Genomic DNA, 26,267 nt, shown 5'->3' with positions numbered 1-26,267 from the left:
ATGTCTTATGCCATTTGGAGCAGGGGGGCCTCGAGGGGGACCCCAAATCTCTGAAACCAAAATAATATACTTTTTTGCCCCAGTATATATATATAGTATATAAACTCAGCAAAGAAAGAAACTTCCCTTTTTCAGGACACTGTCTTTCAAAGATAATTTGTAAAAATCCAGGGTCCCTGCTCATCTACGTGAATGTGCCTTAGGAATGCTGCAAGGAGGCATGAGGACTGCAGATGTTGCCAGGGCAATAAATTACAATGATCATACTGTGAGACGCCCAAGACAGCGCTACAGGGAGACAGGACTGACAGCTGATCGTCCTCGTAGTGACAGACCACATGTAACAACACCTGCACAGGGTCGGTACATCCGAACTGAAAAAAGTGCTCTTCACTGACGAGTTGCAGTTTTGTCTCACCAGAGGTGATGGTTGGATTCGCGTTTATTGTCAAAGGAATGACAGATACACCGAGGCCTGTACTCTACAGCGGGATCGATTTGGAGGTGGAGGGTCCGCTATGGTCTAGGGTGGTGTGTCACAGCATCATCGGACTGAGCTTGTTGTCATTGCAGGCAATCTCAACGCTGCATTTCAGGGAAGACATCCTCCTCCCTCATGTGATACCCTTCGTGAAGGCTCATCCTGGCATGACCCTCCAGCATGACAATGCCCCAAGCTATACTGCTCATTCTCTGCATGATTTCCTGCAAGACAGGAATATCAGTGCTGCCATGGCCAGCGAAGAGTCCGGATCTCAATCCCATTGAGCACGTCTGAAATCTGTTGGATCGGAGAGTGAGGGCTAGGGCTATTCCCCCGCAGAAATGTATGGGAACTTGCAGGTGCCTTAGTGGAAGAGTGGGGTAACATCTCACAGCAAGAACTGGCAAATCTGGTGCAGTCCATGAGGAGGAGATGCACTGCAGTACTTAATGCAGCTGGTGGCCACACCAGATACTGACTGTTACTTTTGATTTGGACCCCCCATTTTTTAGGGACACATTATTCCATTTCTGTTAGTCACATGTCTGTGGAACTTGTTCAGTTTATGTCTCAGTTGTTGAATCTTATGTTCATACAAATACTTACACATGTTAAGTTTGCTGAAAATAAGCACAGTTTATTTACACAGACGTTTATTTTTTTTGCTGCGTTGATATAGCCCATGGGCCCCCACACCTTGTGGGAGTGTTTGATGTGTGTGTGTGTGTGTGTGGCTTACCTGTCATGTTGCAGTAAATCAGCTGTGGCTTGATCAGGCCGCTTCCATCCACGTCTATGTAATACAGCCCTGTTGTATTGCCCTTCTGTTTGTACACTTCACATGACTGCTCGTAGACGGCTGAGGAGGAGAAAACAAATACTCAGGTTACTTACTGCTAAACCCTAACTGAAATGAGTACTGACTGAAATGATGAAAAATGTGTACACACACACACACACACTCTACCCACAGCAAGCATACAAGGCCCTCCCTGTTATTCGGCAAATCAGATCATGACTTGGTACTCCTGCTTACTGTAACTGTCATGTTTTGTCATTAATTATCATGTCTTGTCCCTGTGCTTCCCCTTCTATTCGTTTCCCTCTGCTGGTCTTATTAGGTTCTTTCCCTCTTTCTATCTCTCTCTCTCCCCCTCCCTCTCTCACTCTCTCGCTCTCTCTTCTCTCTATCGTTCCGTTCCTGCTCCCAGCTGTTCCTATTCCCCTAATCAATCATTTAGTCTTCCCACACCTGTTCCCGATCCTTTTCCCTGATTAGAGTCCCTATTTCTCTCCGTGTTTTCCGTTCCTGCCCCGTCGGATCCTTATCTATAATTCACCGTGCTGTGTCTATGTTTTGCCCTGTCGTGTCGTGTTTCCCTCAGATGCTGCGTGGTGAGCAGGTGTCTGAGTCTGCTAGGTTCAAGTGCCTTCCCGAGGCAACCTGCAGTTCTCGATCAAGTCTCCAGTCTGTTCTTACGAGTAGTATTATGCTTTTTGTTTTGTAAAGTTTCTTACTGGATTAAAAACTCTGTTTTCGCCAAGTCGCTTTTGGGTCCTCATTCACCTGCATAACAGTAACAAGGAGAAGCTCAAACAGGAAATACCTGTGACTCGCCCCGTTGAGAAATGACCATCAGAATCTGAGATTATGCTACAAGAATGCTTTGCATGGCTTTGCATTGTCCCCACAGTGAAAGTTCGCTGCTTCCCCAATCAAAATCCCCGGGTTAACACAGATTTTGGCGCTAAACTAAAGGACAGGGCAACCGTGCACAGGGTTATCGCAGACAAACCTGAGGCTCCAATAGAGGACAGCAACAATAAGTCTGACAACAACCTCAGAGTCATCCAACGAACAAAAGGACAATATAGGAGTAAGGCGGAATCATACTACACAGGCCCTGATGCCCGCCATGTGTGGCAGGGGCTACAGTCCATTACGGAATACAAAGGAAGACCCAGCCACAATCAGCCCAATGATGCCTCTCTTCCAGACTCCATATATTTTATGCACACTTCAACAATACAACACCGTAGGGTGCGTGAGGGAACCTACCGACCCAGAGGACTGGTGCTACTTGCACGGCAGCAGGGCTGGACGGTATTCCAGGGCGCATTCTCAGAGCATGTGCAGATCAACTGGAAGGCACATTCATGGTTATTTTCACCCAGTCTTTAATCCCCACGTCTTAAGATGAATACCATTATTCCTGTCCCAAGATCTCCAATGCTTCATGCCACAATGTCTACTACCATGTAGCACTCACATCTGTAATCATTAAGTGCTTTGAAAGGCTGGTTATGGCACACAACACTATCCTCCCAGACACTCAAGAGCCACTTCAATTTGCATACCGCCCCAACATATCCTTAGACAACGCAATCTCAATTGCACTCCACACTGCCCTAACCCACCTAGATAAGAGGAATACCTACAGTTGAAGTCAGAAGTTTACATAGTTTACACATACATTTCAGCTCAGTTTTTCACAATTCCTGACATTTAATCCGAGTACAAATTTCCTGTCTTAGTTCAGTTAGGATCACCACTTTATTTAAAAAATGTCAGAATAATAGCATTCCCAGTGGGTCAGAAGTTTACATACACTCAATTAGTATTTGGTAGCCTTGCCTTTAAATTGTTTAACTTGGGTAAAACATTTAGGGCACCTTGCACAAGCATTTACACAATAAGTTGGATGCATTTTGGCCCATTCCTCCTTGCTCACACATGCTTTTTCAGTTATGCCCACAAATCGTCTACAGGATTGAGGTCAGGGCTTTGTGATGGCCACTCCAATACCTTGACTTTGTTGTCCTTAACCCATTTTGCCGCAACTTTGGAAGTATGCTTGGGGTCACTGTTCATTTGGAAGTCCCATTTGCGACCAAGCTTTAACTTCCAGACCAAAACACCCCCACAACATGATCCTGCCACCCCCTTGCTTTATGGTTGGGATTGTGTTCTTCGGCTTGCAGGCCTCCCCCTTTTTCCTCCAAACATAACGAGGGTCATTATAGCCAAACAGTTCTATTTTTGTTTCATCAGACCAGAAGACATTTCTCCAAAAAGTAGGATCTTTGTTCCCATGTGCAGGTGCAAACAATAGACTGTCTTTTTTATGGCAGTTTTAGAGCAGTGGCTTCTTCCTTGCTGAGCAGCCTTTCAGGTTATGTCATTATAGGACTCATTTTACGGTGGAAATAGATGAGTTTTGTACCTGTTTCCTCCAGCATCTTCACAAGGTCATTTGCCATTGTTCTGAGATTGATTTTCACTTTTCGCACCAACGTACATTCATCTCTATGAGACAGAATGCATCTCCTTCCTGAGCGGTATGACGACTGTGTGGTCCTATGGTGTTTATACTTGCGTGCTATTGTTTGTACAGATGAACGTGGTACCTTCAGGCGTTTGGAAATTGCTCACAAGGATGAACCAGACTTGCGGAGGTCTACAATTTATTTCTGAGGTCTTGGCTGATTTCTTTTGATTTTCCCATGATGTCAAGCAAAGATGCACAGAGTTTGAAGGTAGGCCTTGAAATACATCCACAGGTACAACTCCAATTGACTCAAATTATGTCAATTACCATATCAGAAGCTTCTAAAGCCATGACATAATTTTCTGGAATTTTCGGGAGCTGTTTAAAGGCACAGGCAACTTAGTGTATGTACACTTCTCACCCACTGAATTTGCGAAACAGGGAATTATAAGTGAAATAACCTTTCTGTAAACAATTGTTGGAAAAAATTACTTGTGTAATGCACAAAAAGATGTCCTAACCGACTTGCCAAAACTATAGTTTGGACATTTGTGGAGTGGTTGAAAAACAAGTTTTAATGACTCCAACCTAAGTGTATGTGAACTTCCGACTTCAACTGTATATGAGAATGCTGTACAAATCATTTTCAAGTAACTTAATTGAGTTAGTCATTTTTTTTATACTTCAGTGTGATTTGGACATGATTTGGTATGAAAAGGAAAATAGGACCATACCATACATATCAAAACCTCGACACAGTTTTCAGCTGAGGCTTTCGGGTGGCAAGGACTGTCCAGTGATGGTCCATAACGCATTCACATTTGTGAATGAACAACTAACTCACAGAATACATAACAGGCACATATAGTACACAAATCATTATTATATATATTTTTCTTCATATTCTAATCTAAGACACCTAGGCATGTTGGGCGTGCCAACACAACACACTTATACACAAAGACAAACTTTTATATTCCAAGACACTACTGTACTGAGGCATGTTGGTGTTTGCCAAACAACAATACTGCCAAAGACACAGAACCGCAAAAGGCGCTCTTTATCTTGGGCCATCTCTCTTTCCACTCTGCTTTACCCTCTACAGTAGCTTTGTGTGCCAGCTGTCTGTTCTGTTGTTGCGGATGTTGTTACATTATTGATGTGCTCACCGTCATTATTTGAAAGGAAACGCACAGAAAACCATTGCATGCCAGAATAAAGGGTGCTAGCTGGTGTCCCAAAGGAACGCAGGCCCCATCACTGCAGATGTTGCTGTTTCTCTTGACTGCGTCCATAATGCTACCTTTTTTCCTGTATAGTGCACTATTTTTGTACAGAGTCCTATGGATCCTGCTCAAAAGAAGTGCACTATATAGGGAATAGGATGCCATTTCAGACACACACACACTGTGTATCCCAATCCATACAATTCTGAATAGCTCCTGGATAATGGCTAGTGGGCCTGGCTGACTGATAAATAATGAATACGAGGCTATAATAATAATAACAATGTTAACCGGAGGATGCATCCAGGTGAGTGTTCCCCTTCACTAAAGAATTTGCTATTCCCCCCTCTTTCACTGTTACACTAACCAGCTGGGTTCCTTAGTTGATCCTTTGTTCTTGCCCAGCACACACACTTGCAGCTAATCAAGGGCTTGATAATCAAGGTGATTCGTTGAATAACATCCTTTAACAGTTCAGTCACACATGACACCTCCAATCTCGTAAATGTCTTATTTCCTCCTCACCTGAAACACTTCCTGTGATTTGATCTGGGTCTCTGCTCCAATCTAATTATACATACAGAGGCAATCGTTGCTAGTCCTTTCTTTGTCTCCACCACCACCTCACTTTCAGCGCAACTCTAGTGTGAACGTGTTAAACGGTGAGGTGATTGTGTTTGACTGACAACATGGCTTCATTTCAAGTTTTCATCTTCTTCCACACAATTTATGATGACCCGTGTTGCAGCGAGAGAGAGAGAAGCATCATTAAAGGCTTTGTCCTATTCCTTATCTATGGTGTGGCTTTGCCAAGAGGTTCTGGTGTTGCTGCATGCTATTGCTGCATCACAGATAAGGCATTTGACCTTGAATTCAACGGACTGTTTCACTGTGCATGTATGCTGTGTCACGCCTTGGTCTTAGTATTTTGTGTTTTCCTTCATTATTTGTTCAGGCCAGGGTGTGACATGGGGTTATTGTATTGTCTTATTGGGTTTTTGTAGGCATTGGGATTGTGGTTGATTAGGGGTGTGTCTAGTATAGGCTTGGCTGCCTGAGGCGGTTCTCAATCAGAGTCAGGTGATTCTTGTTGTCTCTGAAGGGGAACCGTATTTAGGTAGCCTGGGTTTCACTGTGTATTTCGTGGGTGATTGTTCCTGTCTCTGTGTAGTTCCACCAGATAGGCTGTAATTAGATTTCACGTTTCGTTTGTTGTTTTGTATTTTGTAATAGTTATTTCATGTATTGCTTTCTTCATTAAAGACATGAGTAACCACCACGCTGCATTTGGGTCCGACTCTCTTTCGACAAACGAAGAACGACGTTACAGAATCACCCACCACACTCGGACTGAGCAGCGTGTTAACAGGCAGCAGCGAAGGGAGGACGTTATGGACAGCAGAGGCTTGGAGTATACGACGTGGGAAGAAATAGACAGGTGGGCGGCCGACCCAGAGAGAGTGCCAGAGCCCGCCTGGGATTCGCTGGAGCAGTGCGAAGAGGGCTATAGGCGAATGGAGTCGAAAAGAAAGACACCGCGGCGCAGAGCGAAACCCGAAAGTCACCCCCAAATATTTATTGGGGGAGGGCTCAGGGAGACAGTAGCAGAGTCAGGAGTCAGACCTGAGCCTACTCTCCCTGTTAATTGTGAGGAGCAGCGATATAAGGACTTCTGGTCTTGGGAGGAGATATTAGACGGAAAAAGACCCTGGGCTCAGCCTGGAGAATATCGCCGTCCCAAGGAAATACTAGAGGCGTGGAAAGCGGAGAGGCGCTGGTATGAGGAGGCAGCACAGCGACGCGGATGGAAGCCCGAAAAGCAGCCCCAAAAAAGTATTGGGGGGGGCTTAAAGGGAGTATGGCTATGCCAGGTAGGAGACCTGCCCAAACTCCCTGTGTTTACCGGTGGGCTAGAGAGACCGGGCAGACACCGTGTTATGCTATGGAGCGCACAGTGTTTCCAGTGTGGGTGCATAGCCCGGTGCGGTTCATACCAGCCCTTCGTATTGGCCGGGCAAGAGTGGGCATCGAGCCAGGTAAGCTTGGGCAGGCTCGGTGCTCAAGAGCTCCAGTGCGCCTGCACGGTCCGGTCTATCCAGAGCCACCTCCACACACCAGTCCTCCAGTAGCAGCTCCCCGCACCAGGCTTCCTGTGCGTGTCCTCGATCCTGTAGCACCAGTTCCAGCACCACGCACCAGGCCTTCTGTGCGCCTCGCCTGTTCAGCACAGCCAGAGCCTTCTTTCCCTCCTGCGCTGTCGGAGTCTCCCGCCTGTTCAGCGCTATCAGAGCCTTCCTCCTCTACAGCGCTGCCGGAGCCTCCTGCCTGTTCGGAGCAGCCTGAGCTGCCAGTCTGCAGGGAGCTGTCAGTCTGCAAGGAGCTGCCAGTCTGCAGGGTGCTGTCAGCCTGCATGGAGCAGTCAGAGATGTCAGTCTGCATAAAGCAGCCAGAGCTGTCAGTCTGTATGAAGCAGTCAGAGCTGTCAGCCTGCATGGAGCAGTCAAAGCTGTCAGTCTGCAAAGTGCTGCCAGTCTGCAGGGTGCTGTCAGCCTGCATGGAGCAGTCGGAGCTGTCAGTCTGCATAAAGCAGCTAGATCCGCCAGTCAGCCATGATCTTCTAGATCTGCCAGTCAACCAGTCTCTTCCAGATCTGCCAGTCAACCAGAATCTTCCAGATCTGCCAGACAACCAGTCTCTTCCAGATCTGCCAGTCAACCAGTCTCTTCCAGATCTGCCAGTCAACCAGAATCTTCCAGATCTGCCAGCCAGGATCTACCGGAGCCTACTACCTGCCTGAGCTTCATCTCAGTACTGTGCTTCCTCTCAGTACCGGGCTTTCTCTCAGTACTGGGCTTCCCCTCAGTTCCGGGCTTCCCCTCAGTTCCGGGCTTCCCCTCAGTTCCGGGCTGCCCCTCAGTTCCGGGCTGCCCCTCAGTTCCGGGCTGCCCCTCAATGGGGTTCTGGGTGAGGACTATTAGGCCATGGTCGGCGGCGAGGGTGGATTATCCCAGGGCGCGAAGGGGAGGAACTATGACTTTAATGGAGTGGGGTCCACGTCCCGAGCCGGAACCGCCACCATGGACAGACGCCCACCCGGACCCTCTCTATGGTTTTGAGGTGCGTCCGGGAGTCCGCACCGTAGGGGGGGTTCTGTCACGCCTTGGTCTTAGTATTTTGTGTTTTCTTTAATTATTTGTTCAGACCAGGGTGTGACATGGGGTTATTGTATGGTCTTATTGGGTTTTTTGTAGGCATTGGGATTGTGGTTGATTAGGGGTGTGTCTAGTATAGGCTTGGCTGCCTGAGGCGGTTCTCAATCAGAGTCAGGTTAATTCTTGTTATCTCTGATGGGGAACCGTATTTAGGTAGCCTGGGTTTCACTGTGTATTTTGTGGGTGATTGTTCCTGTCTCTGTGTAGTTTCACCAGATAGGCTGTAATTAGATTTCACGTTCCGTTTGTTGTTTTGTATTTTGTAATAGTTATTTCATGTATCGCTTTCTTCATTAAAGACATGAGTAACCACCACGCTGCATTTCGGTCCGACTCTCTTTCGACAAACGAAGAACGACGTTACATGCTGAACAAACACATTATCCTCTTGACAGTGTTTCTGCTTAGTCCAGTCCAGTCATACAGACACATACAGGCATGTACTGCATATATTCTTCAGATACAAAAAACCAACACAGAAGATACAGAAAAGGCCTCTTACAGCTGTGACATGTTGCTCCACTGTAGCCTGTGTTAGTGCAATTGCAATGGAAGGTACTCCAAGACTGAGTGCATCTCCCCCCGTGTTCACAATGGCTTGGAGAGCATCTGAAAAGAGAAGAGAGATATTTATTCACCACCGATTTCCAAAAGGTCAAAAATCTGCATGTATATTTTGAAGGATTCAAGTACCCTTTCAAGAGTTAAAGACAATTTATGCTTGCTATGGAGGGTGTGGATGCAATTGCGGAGCCTCTGGAGGCTTGCAGAGGCCAAATCGAGCTCCGTACTGCATCGCCATGTGCCTCCCAAATTTTGTAACAATGCGGAGGGCTCCGTGTAGCTCCGTATTGACATGATTGGTTGACGGTAGGTGGGGGCTGGAGGGCCTGTAATAAACACAAACTCACTTCCTCGGCATTTTCCTTCGTGACAGCTCTGCTCTGCTCCGCAAAGTGCAAGAAGTATGAATGCCCTGACTTCTGCAGAGGCCGTATCACAGGAAATGCTGTACGATCACCGCAAACTACTTTCTCAGAAGGGCATATCTGACTAGATACAACCGTTGTTTGACGTGCTGTGAATGTCCTGTGAATGTCCCGGAATAAATATGTCTTTATGTCCTTTATGATACCGTGCTTTACGATAAGTGCCTCAGCTTTTGGTTCAGTGTACTTTTACTTGAGATGATGTTACACCTCTCTATCCTCAAGTATCCTCAAGAACTGTTCAGCACAGGTGGACATTATAATGTCCATTCCTGACATGAAGGGAATGTTCTCCTTTCAAATGGTCAGCTCTGAAAATGAATAATGGGCACCATTATAATTGCATTCCCATTCTCTGAAAACAGTATAAAAAAAGTCACGTGTGCGGAGATGTACGTGTTTCATGATGCATACCTTTTCGTATCCTACGTTACCACGTACACTACCGTTCAAAAGTTTGGGGTCACTTAGAAATGTCCTTGTTTTTGAAAGAAAAGCACTTTTTTTTGTCCATTCAAATAACATCAAATTGATCAGAAATGCAGTGTAGACATTGTTAATGTTGTAAATGACAATTGTAGCTGGAAACGACAGATTTTTTAATGGAATATTAACATAGGCGTACAGAGGCCCATTGTCAGCAACCATCTCTCCTGTGTTCCAATGGCACATTAGCTAATCCGATTGAATCATTTTAAAAGCCTAATTGATAATTAGAAAATCCTTTTGCAATTATGTTAGCACAGATGAAAACTGCTGTGCTAATTAAAGAAGCGATAAAACTGGCATTCTTTAGACTAGTTGAATATCTGGAGTATCAGCATTTATGGGTTCAATTACAGGCTCAAAATGCCGGAAACAAAGTAATTTCTTCTGAAACTCATCAGTCTATTCTTGTTCTGAGAAAGGAAGGTTATTCCATGCAAGAAATTGCCAAGGAACTGAAGATCTCATGCAACGCTGTGTACCACTCCCTTCACAAAACAGCTCTAACCAGTTTGCGCTAACCAGTTGTGCCCCGGTACACAACTGAGCACAAAGACAAGTACTTTAGAGTGTCTAGTTTGAGAAACAGACACCTCACAAATCCTCAACTGGCAGCTTCATTAAATAGTACCCGCAAAACACCAGTCTCAACGTCAACGGTGAAGAGGCGACTCTGGGATGCTGGCCTTCTAGGCAGAGATGCAAAGAAAAAGCCATATCTCAGATTGACCAAGAAAAATAAAAGATTAAGATGTGCAGAAGAACACAGACACTGGACAGACGGAGATTGGAAAAAAGTGTTATGGACAGACGAATCTAAATTTGAGGTGTTCGGATCACAAAGAAGAACATTCGTGAGACGCGGAAAAAAATGAAAAGATGCTGGAGGAGTGCTTGACGCCATCTGTCAAGCATAGTGGAGGCAATGTGATGGTCTGGGGGTGGTTTGGTGGTGGTAAAGTGGGAGATTTTTACAGGATAAAAGGGATTTTAAAGAAGGAAGGCTATCACTTCATTTTGCAACGCCATGCCCTACCCTGTGGATGACGCTTAATTGGAGCCAAATTCATCCTACAACAGGACAATGACCCAAAGCACAGCTCCAAACTATGCAACAACTATTTAGGGAAGAAGCAGTCAGCTGGTATTCTGTCTATAATGGAGTGGCCAGCACAGTCACCGGATCTCAACCCTATTGAGCTGTAGTGGGAGCTGCTTGACCGTATGGTACATGAGAACTGCCCATCAAGCCAAAACAACTTGTGGAAGGTGCTTCAAGAAGCAGGGGGTGAAATATCTTCAGATTACCTCAACAAATTTACAACTAGAATGCTAAAGGTCTGCAAGGCTGTAATTGCTGCAAATGGAGGATTCTTTGACGAAAGCAAAGCTTGGACACAATTATTATTTTAATTAAAAATCATTATTTATTGTCAACGTCTTGATTATATTTCCTATACATTTTGCAAATTATTTCATGTATGTTTTCATGGAAAACAAGGACATTTCTAAGTGACCCCAAACTTTTGAACAGTAACGTATGTGTGTGCATTTTGTAGCTGTAGGCTCTAAATGCCACATGGGTACGGATTTTGAGCCCTTCCCAATAAAAACGGAATGAGAGAACATATTTCAGGCTGAGAATGAAACGGTTGCCTTCTAACACTGTTCTCTCTCAGATAAAGATTTAAAATGGCATGTGAAGGAGGGAGGACATCCTGCCAGCCATCCCCATCATCCTCAACCCTGTAGCACAGCCTGAGACACATTCGTCTGCCTGGCCTGCCTGGAATTGATTCCAGGACAGCCACTGAGCTGAATCACAGGATTTCACAGGCTGCCTCACGCTCTCACTGCTGCCTGCTGCCTCATGCACACATTATCTTTCTCTCACTCAAACGTGCACGCGCGCGCACACACACACACACACACACACACACACACACACACACACACACACACACACACACACACACACACACACACACACACACACACACACACACACACACACACACACACACACACACACACACACACACACACACACACACACACACACACACACACACACTCTCTCACCGCAGCCTGCTGTTCACATGGCAAGCTTTCTTCTCAGGCACACATGTAAATGCCTGCAGGCAGGTAACATTCTCTTGTTAATAACAGTCCCTTTATGACATTGTGGGTTCAGGTGGTCAACTGCTCGGAGCTCTGAGACTTGGAGACAGTCAGACACACAGACACGCGCACACCTGTCTGTCCCAACCATCACTGACTGAATGATAGCTGTCAAGTCAGAATCATATGAAGGAATGGTGTCACAACACAGGGCTGACAATGCCCGGTTCACAAACAAATCAAACTCAAATCAAAGTTTACATAGATTTACACATACACCAATTTGCAGATGCTTATGCTCCAGCATTGCAGTAATACCTAAAAATAACAAAACACATATAGTATAATCCGAAAAGTTAAAAGAAGAAAAAAAACCAAGAAATTAAGCAATATCAGTGAGCCGTAATAGAACGAGTCCGGAATATATATACTGTATATAGTAGTAGTAGGATGAGCCATGGTTAGAATACAGTATATACTATACATATGAAGAGGGTAGAACAGTATGTAAACATTATTAAAATGACAAGTGTTCAATGACTCTATGAATTTAGGCGAACAATCTCTAAGGTGCAGGGTAGAGTACCGGGTGGTGACCGGCTAGGGACAGTGTGTAAGGATCAGGGCAGGGTACCAGGTGGAGGCCAGGTGTTTAACAGCTGGTTGCCTGGGGATACAACCTGTTTATCAGTCTCTTGGTCCCAGCTATGATGCACCTGTACTGTCTCCGCCTTCTAGATGGTAGCGGGCTGAACAGGCCTTTGCTCAGGGGGCCAAGCCAAATTTCTTCAGCCTCCTGAGGTTGAAGAGGCGCTGTTGTGTTGTTAAATGTTGCAATTAAACGTGTATGGAATGTGAAGAGTGATGGGTACAGCAGATAAAACACCCTATGATAGAACGGTGCCAGGGGTTGAGGAGATTGTTGAAATGTATTTGGAAAGTGGGAATGGGGTTAGAGATGTCTGTCTTCATCTGCAAGACAAGAGCGGGGTCCGATGCTGAAAGAACGGGGTCTGGCTGGTTTATCCAATACAAAGAGACACTTGGCTGGTGTATATCATTGCAATGTATATCATCACGCGCTGTGTCCATCCAACTGTACTCAACGTGACTCCAAGTCATTACAGTTCACAGCCATGTCGCTGAACTCCCCTGGTAAATAACCTTAAAGAGAAAAGTTTGCTAGAATGTCCTACAAAGGACTTCAACGAGCCACAAAGTAAATAACCTCATTCCCCTAAACAGTGTGATGGGAACTGAGAAAGTATATATTTGTATCCCCTTCTGGGCAGTGGGAGAGAGAGAGAACCTGCTCCAGGACAGTATGCCACAGTAGCTCACAGACAGGGTGACAGGAGGTTGGCACAGCTAGGCACCCTCTGCTACTTATAACCCCCTCTCTCCCTGGCTCTGATGCCACCTCCAGCCCAGCCCTCGGCAGGCTAAGCCTCTTGCATCGTGACCCCAATCACAGAGAGGTCACAAATATAGTCGTGTCACAGGGCGGAAAAGTCACCAACTGAGAGACAGGCACAGCAGGCCGGGAGAAACAACAGTGTAGGCTACCGTGTTCTTTTCTTAGTCGTCATTCACTAGTGTCTGAACGGTAGTTTGTCTTCAAGAGGCTGCTGAGCCTGACAAGGGCCTTGAAGGAGACAGGTAGAGTGAGCCCATGTCAAGGATTATGCGGGACAGTCCCGCAATTGGCCCTTTGTCCCAGTCAAACAATCATGTCCAGCACTTTATCAACACATTCAAACACCACTAAATAAGAAACAAAAGGTTGATTTAATTTGCCCAGTATTAAAGTCAGACATTCCGACCTGAATCAATGTCTTGGAAGATCAGATAATGATGAATTAGCATTCTACATCACATAACCAAATATACAGTGCTTTCGGAAAGTATTCAGACGCGTTGACATTTATCCACATTTTGTACCGCTACAGCCTTATTCTAAAATGGATTTAACCATTTCCCCCCATGTATCAATCTACACACAATAAATACCCCATAATGACAGGAGCAAAAACAGGTTTTCGTCAGCGATTACAGCCTCCAATCTTTTTGGGTATGACACTACAATCTTGGCACACCTGTATTTGGGGAGTTTCTCCCATTCTTCTCTGCAGATCCTCTGAAGCTCGGTCAGATTGGATGGGGAGCGTCGTTTTACAGCTATTTTCAGGTCCCTCCAGAGATGTTTGATCGGGTTCAAGTCTGGGCTTTGGCTGGGCCACTCAAGGACATTCAGAGACTTATCCCGAAGCCAATCCTGCATTGTCTTGGCTGTGTGCTTAGTGTCATTGTCCTGTTGGAAGGTGAACTCTAGTCTGAGGTCCTGAGTGCTTATGGAGCAGGTTTTCATCAAGGATCTCTCTGTACTTTGCTCCATTCATCTTTCTATAGATCCTGACTGGTCTCCCAGTCCCTGCCGCTGAAAAACATCCCCGCAGCATGATGCTGCCACCACTATGCTTCACCGTCGGGATGGTGCCAGGTTTCCTCCAGACGTGACGCTTGTTTTTGCAAACCTGTTTTTGCTTCGTCATTATGGGGTATTGTGTGCAGATTCATGAGGGGAAAAAAACAATTTAATACATTTTAGAATAAGGCTGTAATGTAACAAAATGTGGAAGAAGTCAAGGGGTTTGAATACTTTCCGAATACATTGTAATAGGATAGTATAACGTTACTGTTACACCAAAACATTTATTTAATGAGATTTAAGGATGGTTAGCTGAAAAGTAAACAAATATTTTTATATAATGCATCAAAAAAACTAAACAGCATGCACCACAAGGCAGAATGTGCTTTGATTGAAACAAAATACAGGAAGTCTATATAGTTTGTTAGCGCCATCTGCTCTAATTTGCTAATTCAAGAAAATGTAAATACATATTAAGGGTGAAAATACAGCCAGACCTGAGTTCAAATTGGGGTGACGATAATTTGCCAGCCAAATGACTGCAGTCTCCGTAATAAAAGATATCTTAGTTTTGACAAATATTTTTTCCTTTCTTTCGTTCCTGACTGCATGTGCTGCCATAGAAATAGAATGAATAGAACAGGTGTCCCTATTCAAGTCAATGATGGGGTAATGGGTGGACTTGCGGCCATTGCGAGTGTTCTCATAGGACCAAAACAGGAAATGTACCCTTCAATCTGTGCTGTGTCCGAAAATCATGTGGTTTTTTTCATGTGATTCTTTCATGTATTTTTGTTGTAAGGGCAGTGGTGTAAAGCACCTAAGTAAAAAGACTTAAATCGTTTTTTGGGGTATCTGTTATTTACATCTATGACAACTTTTACTTCACTACATTCAAAAAGAAAATGATGTACTTTATACTCCATACATTTTCCCTGACACCCATAAGTACTCGTTACATTTAAAATGCTTAGCAGGACAGGAAAATTGTCAAATTCACACACTTCTGAAGAGAAAATCCCTAGTCATCCCTAATGCCTCTGATCTGACGGACTAAACACAAATGCTTTGCTTGTAAATTATGTCTGAGTGTATGAGTGTGCCCCTGGCTATCCTTAAATAATATATATTTTTTAATTATCCCTTCTGGTTTGTTTAATATAAGGAATGTGGAGTGATTTATACTTTTACTTTTACTTTGATATTATATTTGAACAATTACATTTACTTTTGATACTTAAGTATATTTAAAACCAAATACTTTTAGACTTTTACTCAATAAATATTTCACTGGGTGACTTCCACTTTTACTTTAGTAATTTTCTATTCAGTTATCTTTACTTTTACTCAAGCATGAAAATTGGGAACTTTTTCCACCACTGTGTAAGGGCATGTGTGGATACAGCAAATTTCATCCAAAACCCACAGCAGCCATAGATAACCTGGCTATACAATGCAGTAACCTCTGCTGCGGAGCCAATGGGAAAACAAAACAAAAGCAGCCCTGCAGGGGGTGAAGTAATATACATGAATGGCAATACGAGCGAATGCTATGGGGAATTATAGGCAATTAGCTAGTCATCGGTAAGAGTGGAATAACTATACAATAGAGTGGAAGTAATTTTCACTACATAATAAATACAATTAAGTGAGACAATGATGGGGTGGAAATCTGGAAAATTTACCAGAATGGTAATCATTATGGTGATTAAGATCTTAAGATAAATATATGTTTGCAGTGTACATTAGTGACATCAACACATCTCCAATTCTTACTGCATAAGGCGAGGTGGCTATGGACCCGATCGTGCCTGTTCTCTGTTCCTGAGAAACTGGATCTTTTTATAGATTTAGGTAGCTTGCAAACCTAGAGAGAGCGCAGACTAAAATCTGTGCATTATAAATTATTCAATTCCCCTATCCACTCATCAGGCTTAGCTACCAGCTTTGTGCTACTGCCTTATTCCCTTTGTCATGCACACACACACACAAACGCACACACTCACACTCTGTGTCTTAAAGTAATGGTGTGTGCTGCATGCCTGCCTGACATGTCAACATTGGCTCCATTATTTCAGTATATACTCTATGCACTGTTTATGCCTGTTAATTTATCGAAGGAGCACTTTCAACACGCAAAGGTGTCACACAGACCAAATGGACATGGAGTCAGCTAAAAACAGCGCTCCCCCTCTAGCTTCCACATGCAGGCACAAATTGCAGACAAACACCCACACACACACACACACACACACACACACACACACACACACACACACACACACACACACACACACACACACACACACACACACACACACACACACACACACACACACACACACACACACACACACACACACACACACACACACACACACACACACACACACACAAATTAACTCCCTCTCCCCCTTCCCCTTCCCCTCTCTCACACAAACACACACACACACACACACACACTATCGCTACTCCCCTTTTCTCGTATTCATTTCTTCATCCTTCCTGACAAGCAGCAGAGCAACAGCATCACACAGGCATTCATATTTACAATGTGGAGAGACTGGAATTACGTAACAGCGGTAGGGGGTAGAGCAGGAGTGTCATACTCATTTTGCCCTGGGAGCAGCATTCGGTCTTCAATAAGGTCCCGGGAGAGCCGAACTGACAATTGCTTATATTTCCTTGCAGTCACAGTTTGCAAAGAAGTGTCCTCTATTCCTTGTCTTTGGAATTTTCTATGCTCCCTGACTGTCCAGTGATTATTAGATAACTGGACAGTCAAGAAACGGTATATTTATAGGCCCATTACAGTGGCGGTCGGGGCTGTTTAAGATGAGCATGGCCTTATTTCCATTACAGCATATTGGATGGCTGTCATTCAAATTTCAATTACCAAGGTCAATATAACAGCGATAGGTTTAGGCTACTACATGATACTCAAATTTTCCCTATACCCATGATGAGGTTGCTTCAACGTAGCCTACAAATGAAAGTTAACAACGTAGGGGCACAGTTCGATAAGAAAATTTGAGTAATCAAGGTGACAGACAGTGACACACTCATTACCGTCATGCACACTCTTGCCTGCATCTAGCTGATCTAGGGTGTAATCATTAGTCCAAAAGTTGCAAGCGAGAGTTTCTATTGGACAAATTCGAGAATGTTTATCCCTGTTTCGTTCCGTTGAATACATCCCTGATCACACGCAAACAGGGTTCACTTTCAAAGCAGCCACATACAAACAGCATGATCCATTTGATCATTGTATAATTCCTTCCTTAAGAGTCCATTTGTGGAATTTCTTTCCTTCTTAATGCGTTTGAGCCAGTTGTGCTGTGAATCAGTTGTGCTGTGACAAGCTAGCGGTGATATACATTTGGTAAAAGACCAAGTCCATATTATGGCAAGAACAGCTCAAATAAGCAAAGAGAAATTACAGTCAATCCGGAAAATGTCAAGAACTTTGAAAGTTTCTTCAAGTGCAGTCGCAAAAACCATCAAGAGCTATGGGGAAACCGGTTCTCATGAGGACCGCCACAGGAAAAGAAGACCCAGAGTTGCCTCTGCTGCAGAGGATAAGTTCATTAAGGTTAGGGTTAACTGCCCCTCAGATTGCAGCCCAAATAAATACTTCAGAGAGTTCAAGTAACAGACATATTTCAACATCAACTGTTCAGAGGAGACTACGTGAATCAGGCCTTCATGGTAAAATTGCTGCATAGAAATCACTACTAAAGGACACCAATAACAAGAAGAGACTTGCTTGGGCCAAGAAACACAAGCATTGGACGTTAGACCGGTGGAAGTCTGTCCTTTGGTCTGATGAGTCCAAATTTGAGATTTTTGGTTGCAACCTCTGTGTCTTTGTGAGACGCAGAGTAGGTGAACGGATGATCTCTGCATGTGTGGTTCCCACCGTGAAGCATGGAGGAGGAGGTGTGATGGTGATTTTCTGGTGATACTGTCAGTTATTTATTTAGAATCCAAGGCACACTTAACCAGCATGGCTACCACCGCATTCTGAAATGATACGCCATCCCATCTGGTTTGCACTTAGTGGGAGTATCATTTGTTTTTCAACAGGAAAAGGACTCAAAACACACCTCCAGGCTGTGTAAGAACTATTTGACCAAGGAGAGTGATGCCCTCCATAATCACCCAAACTCAACCCAATTGAGATCGTTTGGGATGAGTTGGACCGCAGAGTGAAGGAAAAGCAACCAACAAGTGCTCAGCATATGTGGGAACTCCTTTAAGACTGTTGGAAAAGCATTCCTCATGAAGCTGGTTAAGAGATGACAAGAGTATGCAAAGTTGTCATCAAGGCAAAGGGGTAACTTTGAAAAATGTCAAATATATTTTGATTTGTTTAACATGATTCCATATGTGTTATTTTATAGTTTTGATGTCTTCACAATTAATCTACAATGTATAAAATAATCAAAATAAAAACCCTTGAATGAGTAGGTATGTCCAACCTTTTGACTGGTACTGTATACATTTTTTCTTTAGACATATTTAACGCCTTTAATGGCTAGGCACAAAACTACCTTCATACATCCATTCATTTTTTAAAACCGGTACTGGTTTCCTTCAGATCAGTCCTCTCTGTGGGGGTCATAGAGCAAAAGTGAAAAGATCGTTTTTGTGAGAATGTGACCCCTTTTCATAGTGGGGTCACATTAGCTTGTCGCCCCAATGGTTTGTGAGCTATAAAACAGAAGTTGGCACATCAGCAATACCGACATCAGACGAGTCCTCTGACACTTGTGGGGGGCCATAGAGCAGAATGGAGACCACCGTCGTGTTTGTGAGAGCTTCCCCTTTCCATAGAGCGGTCATAAGTTTGTAGGTCAAACCGCTTGGACAGTACAGACATTTTCGTTATTTATTTTATTTTATTTCACCTTTATTTAACCAGGTAGGCTCGTTTAGAACAAGTTATCATTTGCAAATGCAACCTGGCCAAGACATAGCAAAGCAGTGTGATACAGACAACAACACAGAGTTACACATGGAGTAAACAATAAACAAGCCAATAACACAAACAAGTCAATGACACAGTAGAGAAAAGAAAGTCTAAATGCAGTGTGTGCAAAAGGCATGAGGAGGTAGGCAATAAATAGTCCATAGGAGCGAATAATTACAATTTAGCAGATTAACACTGGTGTGATAAATTAGCAGATGATGATGTGCAAGTAGAGATCCTGGTGTGCAAAAAAGCAGAAAAGTAAATTAAATAAAAACAGTATGGGGATGAGGTAGGTAGATTTGGTGGGCTATTTACAGATGGACTATGTACAGCTGCAGCGATCGGTTAGCTGCTCAGATAGTTGATGTTTAAAGTTGGTGAGGGAAATAAAAGTCTCCAACTTCAGAGATTTTTGCAATTCGTTCCAGTCACTGGCAGCAGAGAACTGGAAGGAAAGGTGGCCAAATGGGGTGTTGGCTTTGGGGATGATCAGTGAGATATACCTGCTGTAACGTGCACTACGGGTGGGTGTTGTTATCGCGACCAGTGAACTGAGATAAGGCGGAGCTTTACCTAGCATAGACTTATAGATGACCTGGAGCCAGTGGGTCTGGCGACAAATATGTAGCGAGGGCCAGCTGACTAAAGCATACAGGACGCAATGGTGAGTGGTATAAGGTGATTTGGTAACAAAACGGATGGCACTGTGATAGACTGCATCCAGTTTGCTGAGTAGAGTGTTGGAAGCTATTTTGTAGATGACATCGCCAAAGTCGAGGATCGGTAGGATAGTCAGTTTTACTAGGGTAAGTTTGGCGGCGTGAGTGAAGGAGGCTTTGTTGCAAAATAGAAAGCCGATTATAGATTTGATTTTGGATTGGAGGTTAGTTAGCATAGTGTCCACACCGCAGATGCGGAAGTGCGACATCGGCGGATGCAATGGATGGAGACACATCCAATGCAGATATCTCTATCTTAAAATTATGGATTTTGATGGGGATTATCAATCAATTATTTGGTGACGTGAATATATTTAGTATAACTGTATGTAAAAAGGCTACCTTTTTTATTGTTTCACTATTTTTATTTTTATGAAATTCACTGAGGAGGATGGTCCTCCCCTTCCTCCTCTGGGGAGCCTCCACTGGTCCATTATCATTTCTATACTTTTTCGATTTGGTTTTAGTAATTTTAAAGCATATTGAGTTTGTCCTCCCCCCAACAATACTCAAACCACCTGCGGGCCAAATTGGAACCCCTCGCAGGACGTATTTTTGACACCACTGGGGTAGAGCGATCCAAGAACACATGCATCAAGATTTAAAGAAAAAAAGTGTGGACTATGCAGAATTTGCCCCTTCCACCACCCTGAAATTCACTTCTAGAATAGAACCTAGTCAGCAGGCTTGTCAAACATTGTATTTTTATTTTAGCACACAATTTTTCAGGTCTTCAGGCCAGGTTTCTGAACCCAGATTAAGTGCTGGATTCAATCAGATTGACATCTGCATAGCGCTGTTTTGGCAGTATCAGAGGTGGAACTGCGTCAGTGCTGCCAAATCCACAATCGGCTCCTTGTCTTGCCTTACCACAGACACTGCCATTGGATGCAGCGAAACCACACCCGAGTATAACCACACCCGAGTATAACCACACCCGAGTATAACCACACCCGAGTATAACCACACCCGAGTATATGACAAATCCCATGCAGCCAAATTAGACGTTTCAAACACTCGAATTAGACTAATATCCATAAATCCCTGGATCCAAATGAAATGAATTATGTTTCGACATTTAAGAGTCATTAGGCTATTTCCAACATCGATAATGCTGTTTTGAACTTTTAACGCAGTAGGGATAATAAGTAAAGGGAGTGGTTTGTGACACACGAGAGCAGCCGCTCACCGATATGTTCGTTCATACAGCAGTTGCACCTCCAACACCGCCAAACATCTGCTATGCGGATGTCAGCCAAATCTGGTTAATGCTCGATCTGATTAAATCCAGGCCTAAGCTTTCTTCCTGGACTGATAGGCATGCTCAGCTGAGAAGGTCCATTGAAAATGCTTTTAAGGCAACACTGTTAGTGTAGTCTGTGTCTGGGAAAGCGGTCCTTGGTGTTTAAATCGAACAATTTTCCTAATGTTTAATATAAAGTACTGAAATGTGTGGCACTCATTAGGTATGGTTGAATATAATTTGATGGATATGCACGGTACCATTACATTTGTCATTTTTTCTACCTATCTGTTAGACTGTTGTCGGTTTCTCTCTACAGCTGACACACAAACATGCACACATTCGCACGTGCCAACACGCACACATACGCGCCTGCAGATGTAATAAGTTCCACTGAAATGAGAAGAAAGTTGGGGATATCAATAAATTATTTCACCCCCCCCCTAACATTACACCACAGTAATGTCTGTTAAATGGAGTTAGAAGATGACAACTTCATTTCTGCTGGCTGGAAACGTTTTTACTATGTGATTCTGTCCAGTGAAAAAAGAAAATCCCAAACCCAGACTGTCTGTTTACTAACACATAAGGGACGGTTTGAAGTTTACAGAACGTGGACGCTAATTAGAGAAGGCGTAATTAATTTGAAGAGTGTTCATTTTAATTAGGCTCTGCTAACAACAAGAGGACGATTTCTTCCTATTTAAGAAATAAGGGGTAGGCCTACCCGTTTGACAGACAAAAGTATAGGCTGCTATCCATAGATATGTCAGCCAATTCCTCCACCCCCCCAAGGACTCTTTAAATATCTATGTGTCAGTGAAGGGCTTGGTGTGTCAAGTTAAAGCCAGGGCTCAAATTGAAGGGGGTATGTGCGGGTACGCCATACCTTAAAAAAAATGCAAAATGGCACCCCTTGTAAGTATACCATTTAAGAGAATAAAAAAGGAGCAGATTATACAAAGCAAACTATAACAGCGCTGTAGTCCGCAATGCTTTTAGCTGTAAACAAAGTACCCGAGAAAGACGTGACTCTGATGCATATGGGGATATATTTGGGCCATCTCTATGACATTCAGAGATTGAGTTACAACCTTTTATAGTCAAGGAGATATATAATGCGTTTATAAAAGGCTACTTCTTCTCAGACCCACAAATGCAATGATAGATTCATGCAATGCTTTTTTGAAAGGAGATATTTTTTACCCCTACCCTTATCCATGGTGGTCGGCAAACCCACAACCATCTGGCCAGCGGCTCTAAGCCCTATACAAATTGTCACTTTGCCATGTAATGTTTGCACGTTGTCATGTAATTTTTAGAACAGCATATCAATTGCTCTGGTCTGTCTTATAAGTGAAGGTTAATGGTAGGCATGTTCTCTGGAATCCACTTTATGGTTTAATTATTACTTTGGGTATAGGGGAGGGTCACTTGTTTTTTTTTCAAGTGTTCGGGGACGGTCAGATAAAATATATTTTACTGAAAGGAGGGCCATCCATTTTTCATTTTAGTGAGTTCCGATTTTCTCCAAGTACAACTTACTATAAATATCGTACAGGTATTTCACTGAGTGGTATATGAAAAGACACAGTCATACAAGTATGTTGTGCATGGTTGCCATTGTATGTGAACACCTGCTCGTCAAACATCTCATTCCAAAATCATGGGCATTAATATGGAGTTGGTCCCCCCTTTGCTGCTATAACAGCCTCCACTCCTCTGGGAAACCTTTCCACTAAATATAAGAACATTGCTGCGGGAACTTGCTTGCATTCAGCCACAAGAGCATACGTTAGGCAGGGCACTGATGTTGGGCGATTAGGCCTGACTTGCAGTCGGCGTTCCAATTCATCCCAAAGGTGTTCGATGGGGTTGAGGTCAGGGCTCTGTGCAGGCCAGTCAAGTACACTAATCTCAACAAACCATTTCTATATGGACCTCGCTTTGTAAACAGGGGCATTGTCATGCTGAAACAGGAAAGGGCCTTTCCCAAACTATTGCCACAAAGTTGGAATCACAGAATAATTTAAAATGTCATTTTATGTTGTAGCGTTAAGATTTCCCTTCCCTGGAATTAAGGGGCCTAGCCCGAACCATGAAAAACAGCCCCAGACCAGTAATCTTCCTGCACCAAACTGTACAGTTGGCACTATGCATTGGGGCAGGTAGCGCTCTCCTAATATCCTCAAACTCAGATTCGTCTGTCAGATTGCCAGATGGTGAAGCGTGATTCATCACTCCAGAGAAGGCTTTTCCACTGCTCCAGATTCCAATGGTGGTGAGCTTTACACCACTCGGTGGTAGCATTCTGTGAGCTTGTGTGGCCTACCACTTCGCAGCTAAGCTGTTGTTGCTTCTAGACATTTCCCCCTCACAATAACAGCACTTACAGTTGACCGGGGAAACTCTTGCAGGGCAGAAATTTAACCAACTGACTTGTTGGAAAGGTGGCATCCTATGACGGTGCCACATTGAAAGTCACTGAGCTCTTCAGTACTGGCCATTCTACTGCCATTGTCTGTCTGTGGAGATTGCAAGGCTGTGTGCTCGATTTTATACACCTGTCAGCAACGGGTGTGGCTGAAATAGCCGAATCCAATCATTTAAAGGGCTGTCAGTGCATTCAGAAAGTATTTAAACCCGTTACGTTACAGAGTTAAATGATTTTCCACATCAATCTACACACAATACCTCATAATGACAAAGCAAAAGTAGGTTTTTAGAAAATGTTACAAATGTATTTAAAAAACCCACTGATATATTACATTTACATAAGTATTCAGACCCTTTGCTATGTGACTCGAAATTGAGCTCAGGTGCATCCTGTTTCCATTGATCATCCTTGAGATGTTTATACAACTTGATTGGAGTCCACCTGTGGTAAATTCAACTGATTGGATATGATTTGGAAAGGCTCACACCTGCCTATATAAGGTCCCACAGTTTACAGTGCACGTCAGAGGAAAAACCAAGCCATGAGGACGAAGGAATTGTCTGTAGAGCTCCGAGACAGGATTGTGTTGAGGCACAGATCTGGGGAAGGGTACCAAAAGATTTCTGCAGCATTGAAGGTCTCCAAGAACACACTGACCAAATCATTCTTAAATGGAAGAAGTTTGGAACCACCAAGACTCTTCCTAGAGCTGGCCACACGGCCACACTGAGCAATCGGGGGAGAAGGGCCTTAGTCAGGGACATGACCAAGAACCCGGACGGTCACTCTGGCAGAGCTCCAAAGTTTGTCTATGGAGATGGGAGAACCTTCCAGAAGGACAACCATATCTGCAGCACTCAACCAATCAGGCCTTTATGGTAGAGTGTCCAGAGACGGAAGCCTCTTGGAGTTTACCAAAAGGTACCTAAAGGATTCTCAGACATGAGAAATAAGATTATCTGGTCGGATGAAACCAAGATTGAGCTCTTTGGCCTGGATGTCAAGCATGAGGTCTGGAGGAAAACTGGCACACAGGCAAGACAACGCAGGAGTGGCTTCGGGATAAGTCTCTGAATGTCCTTGAGTGGCCCAGACAGAGCCCGGACTTGAACCCGATCTAACATCTCTGGAGAGACCTGAAAATAGCTGTGCAGTGATGCTCCCCATCCAATCTGAGAGAACTTGAGAGGATCTGCAGAGAAGAATGGGAGAAACTCCCCAACTACAGGTGTGCCAAGCTGTATCCAAGAAGACTCGAGGCTGTAATCGCTGACAAAGGTGCTTCAACGAAGTACTGATTAAAGGGTCTGATTACCTATGTAAATGCAATATTTTTTAAACATTTGCTGACATTTCTAAAAACCTGTTTTTGCTTTGTCGTTATGGGGTATTTATTGTGTGTAGATTGATGAGGGGGGAAAATGGTTTAATCCATTTTAGAATAAGGTTGTAACATAAAATGTGGAAAAAAGTCAAGGGGTCTGAATACTTTCCAAAAACACTGTATATTTGGTTACGTGATCTTCCACGACATTGATTCAGCTTTGATCTAACTTTAGTAAACAAGCACCGTGGTGAGAAGTGGCGGAGCGAAGCTCCGGTGCGCTCAGGCAGCTCTACACGCCTGCAGTCTGCTGCCCTGAATGAGTAATTGAAACACACCTAACCTACTCTTTTGCCTGGTGCAGAAACGAGAGATCACATACAGTGAGGCTGTTTTATGAAAATATTAGAATACTTGGTTGGGTATGCAGTACGTAAGCAACTGCTGCCCCTCCTGATGAGTTGTGATTTGTTGTGGCCCCTACCCCTATCAAAGTTGCCCATCCCTGGCCTATGACATTGGCCTACGTCTCGTCTTGCGTTACACAGCATATCAGATCTCAACTGTTTAACATCATCAGTAGGCTAGGCTACCACATCCCTATAATATACTGTATATTGTTTTAGAAGCAAGTATTGTGTCTAGGCAACTGAGATAATCTTAATTTACTCCATTTTAAATTCAGGCTGTAATAATAATAATAATAATAATATATGCCATTTAGCAGACACTTTTATCCAAAGCGACTTAAAATGTGGAAAAATTCAAGGGGTGTGAACACTTTCTGAATGCACAATAAATTCCTTAAAAAGTGCACACACACACACACACACCTTGGGCCAATCAGAGTAATTTTGTAAATGCCAGATCTCCATGGCAAGATACATCATTCACCCTAGTTTACAGTACCCTCCCTGATTTCATTGTGGGGGACAATGAAATAATAGGATACATTTGCAAACATGCAGATATTCAATTAAAATCAGTGAAGCAGGAGATATTTCTCTCTCTCTTTGATGACTATGTAGAAACAGTCCAGACAGACATAGCTAAAACTGTGTGTGTGTGTGTGTTTGTGTGTGAGAGTATGTATGGCCACAAGGAGAGTGGATAATTGTCCCATTAATTGTTTTCCTATCTGGGCGTGGAGGAAGCCGACAGTAATCCATTAGCTCTGCTCTTTGGTGGCTTTGACTCGCTGTCTCCTTCATATCAAATGCGATCTGGAATAGATGGTGGATAACGGGAAGAACTATTGGCGAAGATGAAGATAACAATGTCTGCATCCCAAATGGCACCCACCCTATTCCCTATTATGCGGCCAGGCCAGGGCCTATGGTCAGAAGTAGTGCAC

General features: G+C 43.8%; 1 protein-coding gene across 1 annotated transcript in view; it reads right to left on the bottom strand.

Annotated features, from left to right (window-relative positions):
• Positions 1–26,267, bottom strand: part of LOC124047774 (contactin-associated protein-like 4) — a 212,085-nt gene that overhangs the window by 56,631 nt on the left and 129,187 nt on the right. Inside the window, 2 exon segments of the mRNA XM_046368083.1 lie at positions 1,224–1,343; positions 8,694–8,800. Coding sequence (XP_046224039.1) covers positions 1,224–1,343; positions 8,694–8,800 — 227 coding nt within the window.

This window comes from Oncorhynchus gorbuscha, linkage group LG11 (genome assembly GCF_021184085.1).
Source record: "Oncorhynchus gorbuscha isolate QuinsamMale2020 ecotype Even-year linkage group LG11, OgorEven_v1.0, whole genome shotgun sequence".
NCBI classification, from domain to species: domain Eukaryota; kingdom Metazoa; phylum Chordata; class Actinopteri; order Salmoniformes; family Salmonidae; genus Oncorhynchus; species Oncorhynchus gorbuscha.
Note: the sequence above shows the minus strand (reverse complement) of the source record. Positions and strands in the feature narration are given on the sequence as shown.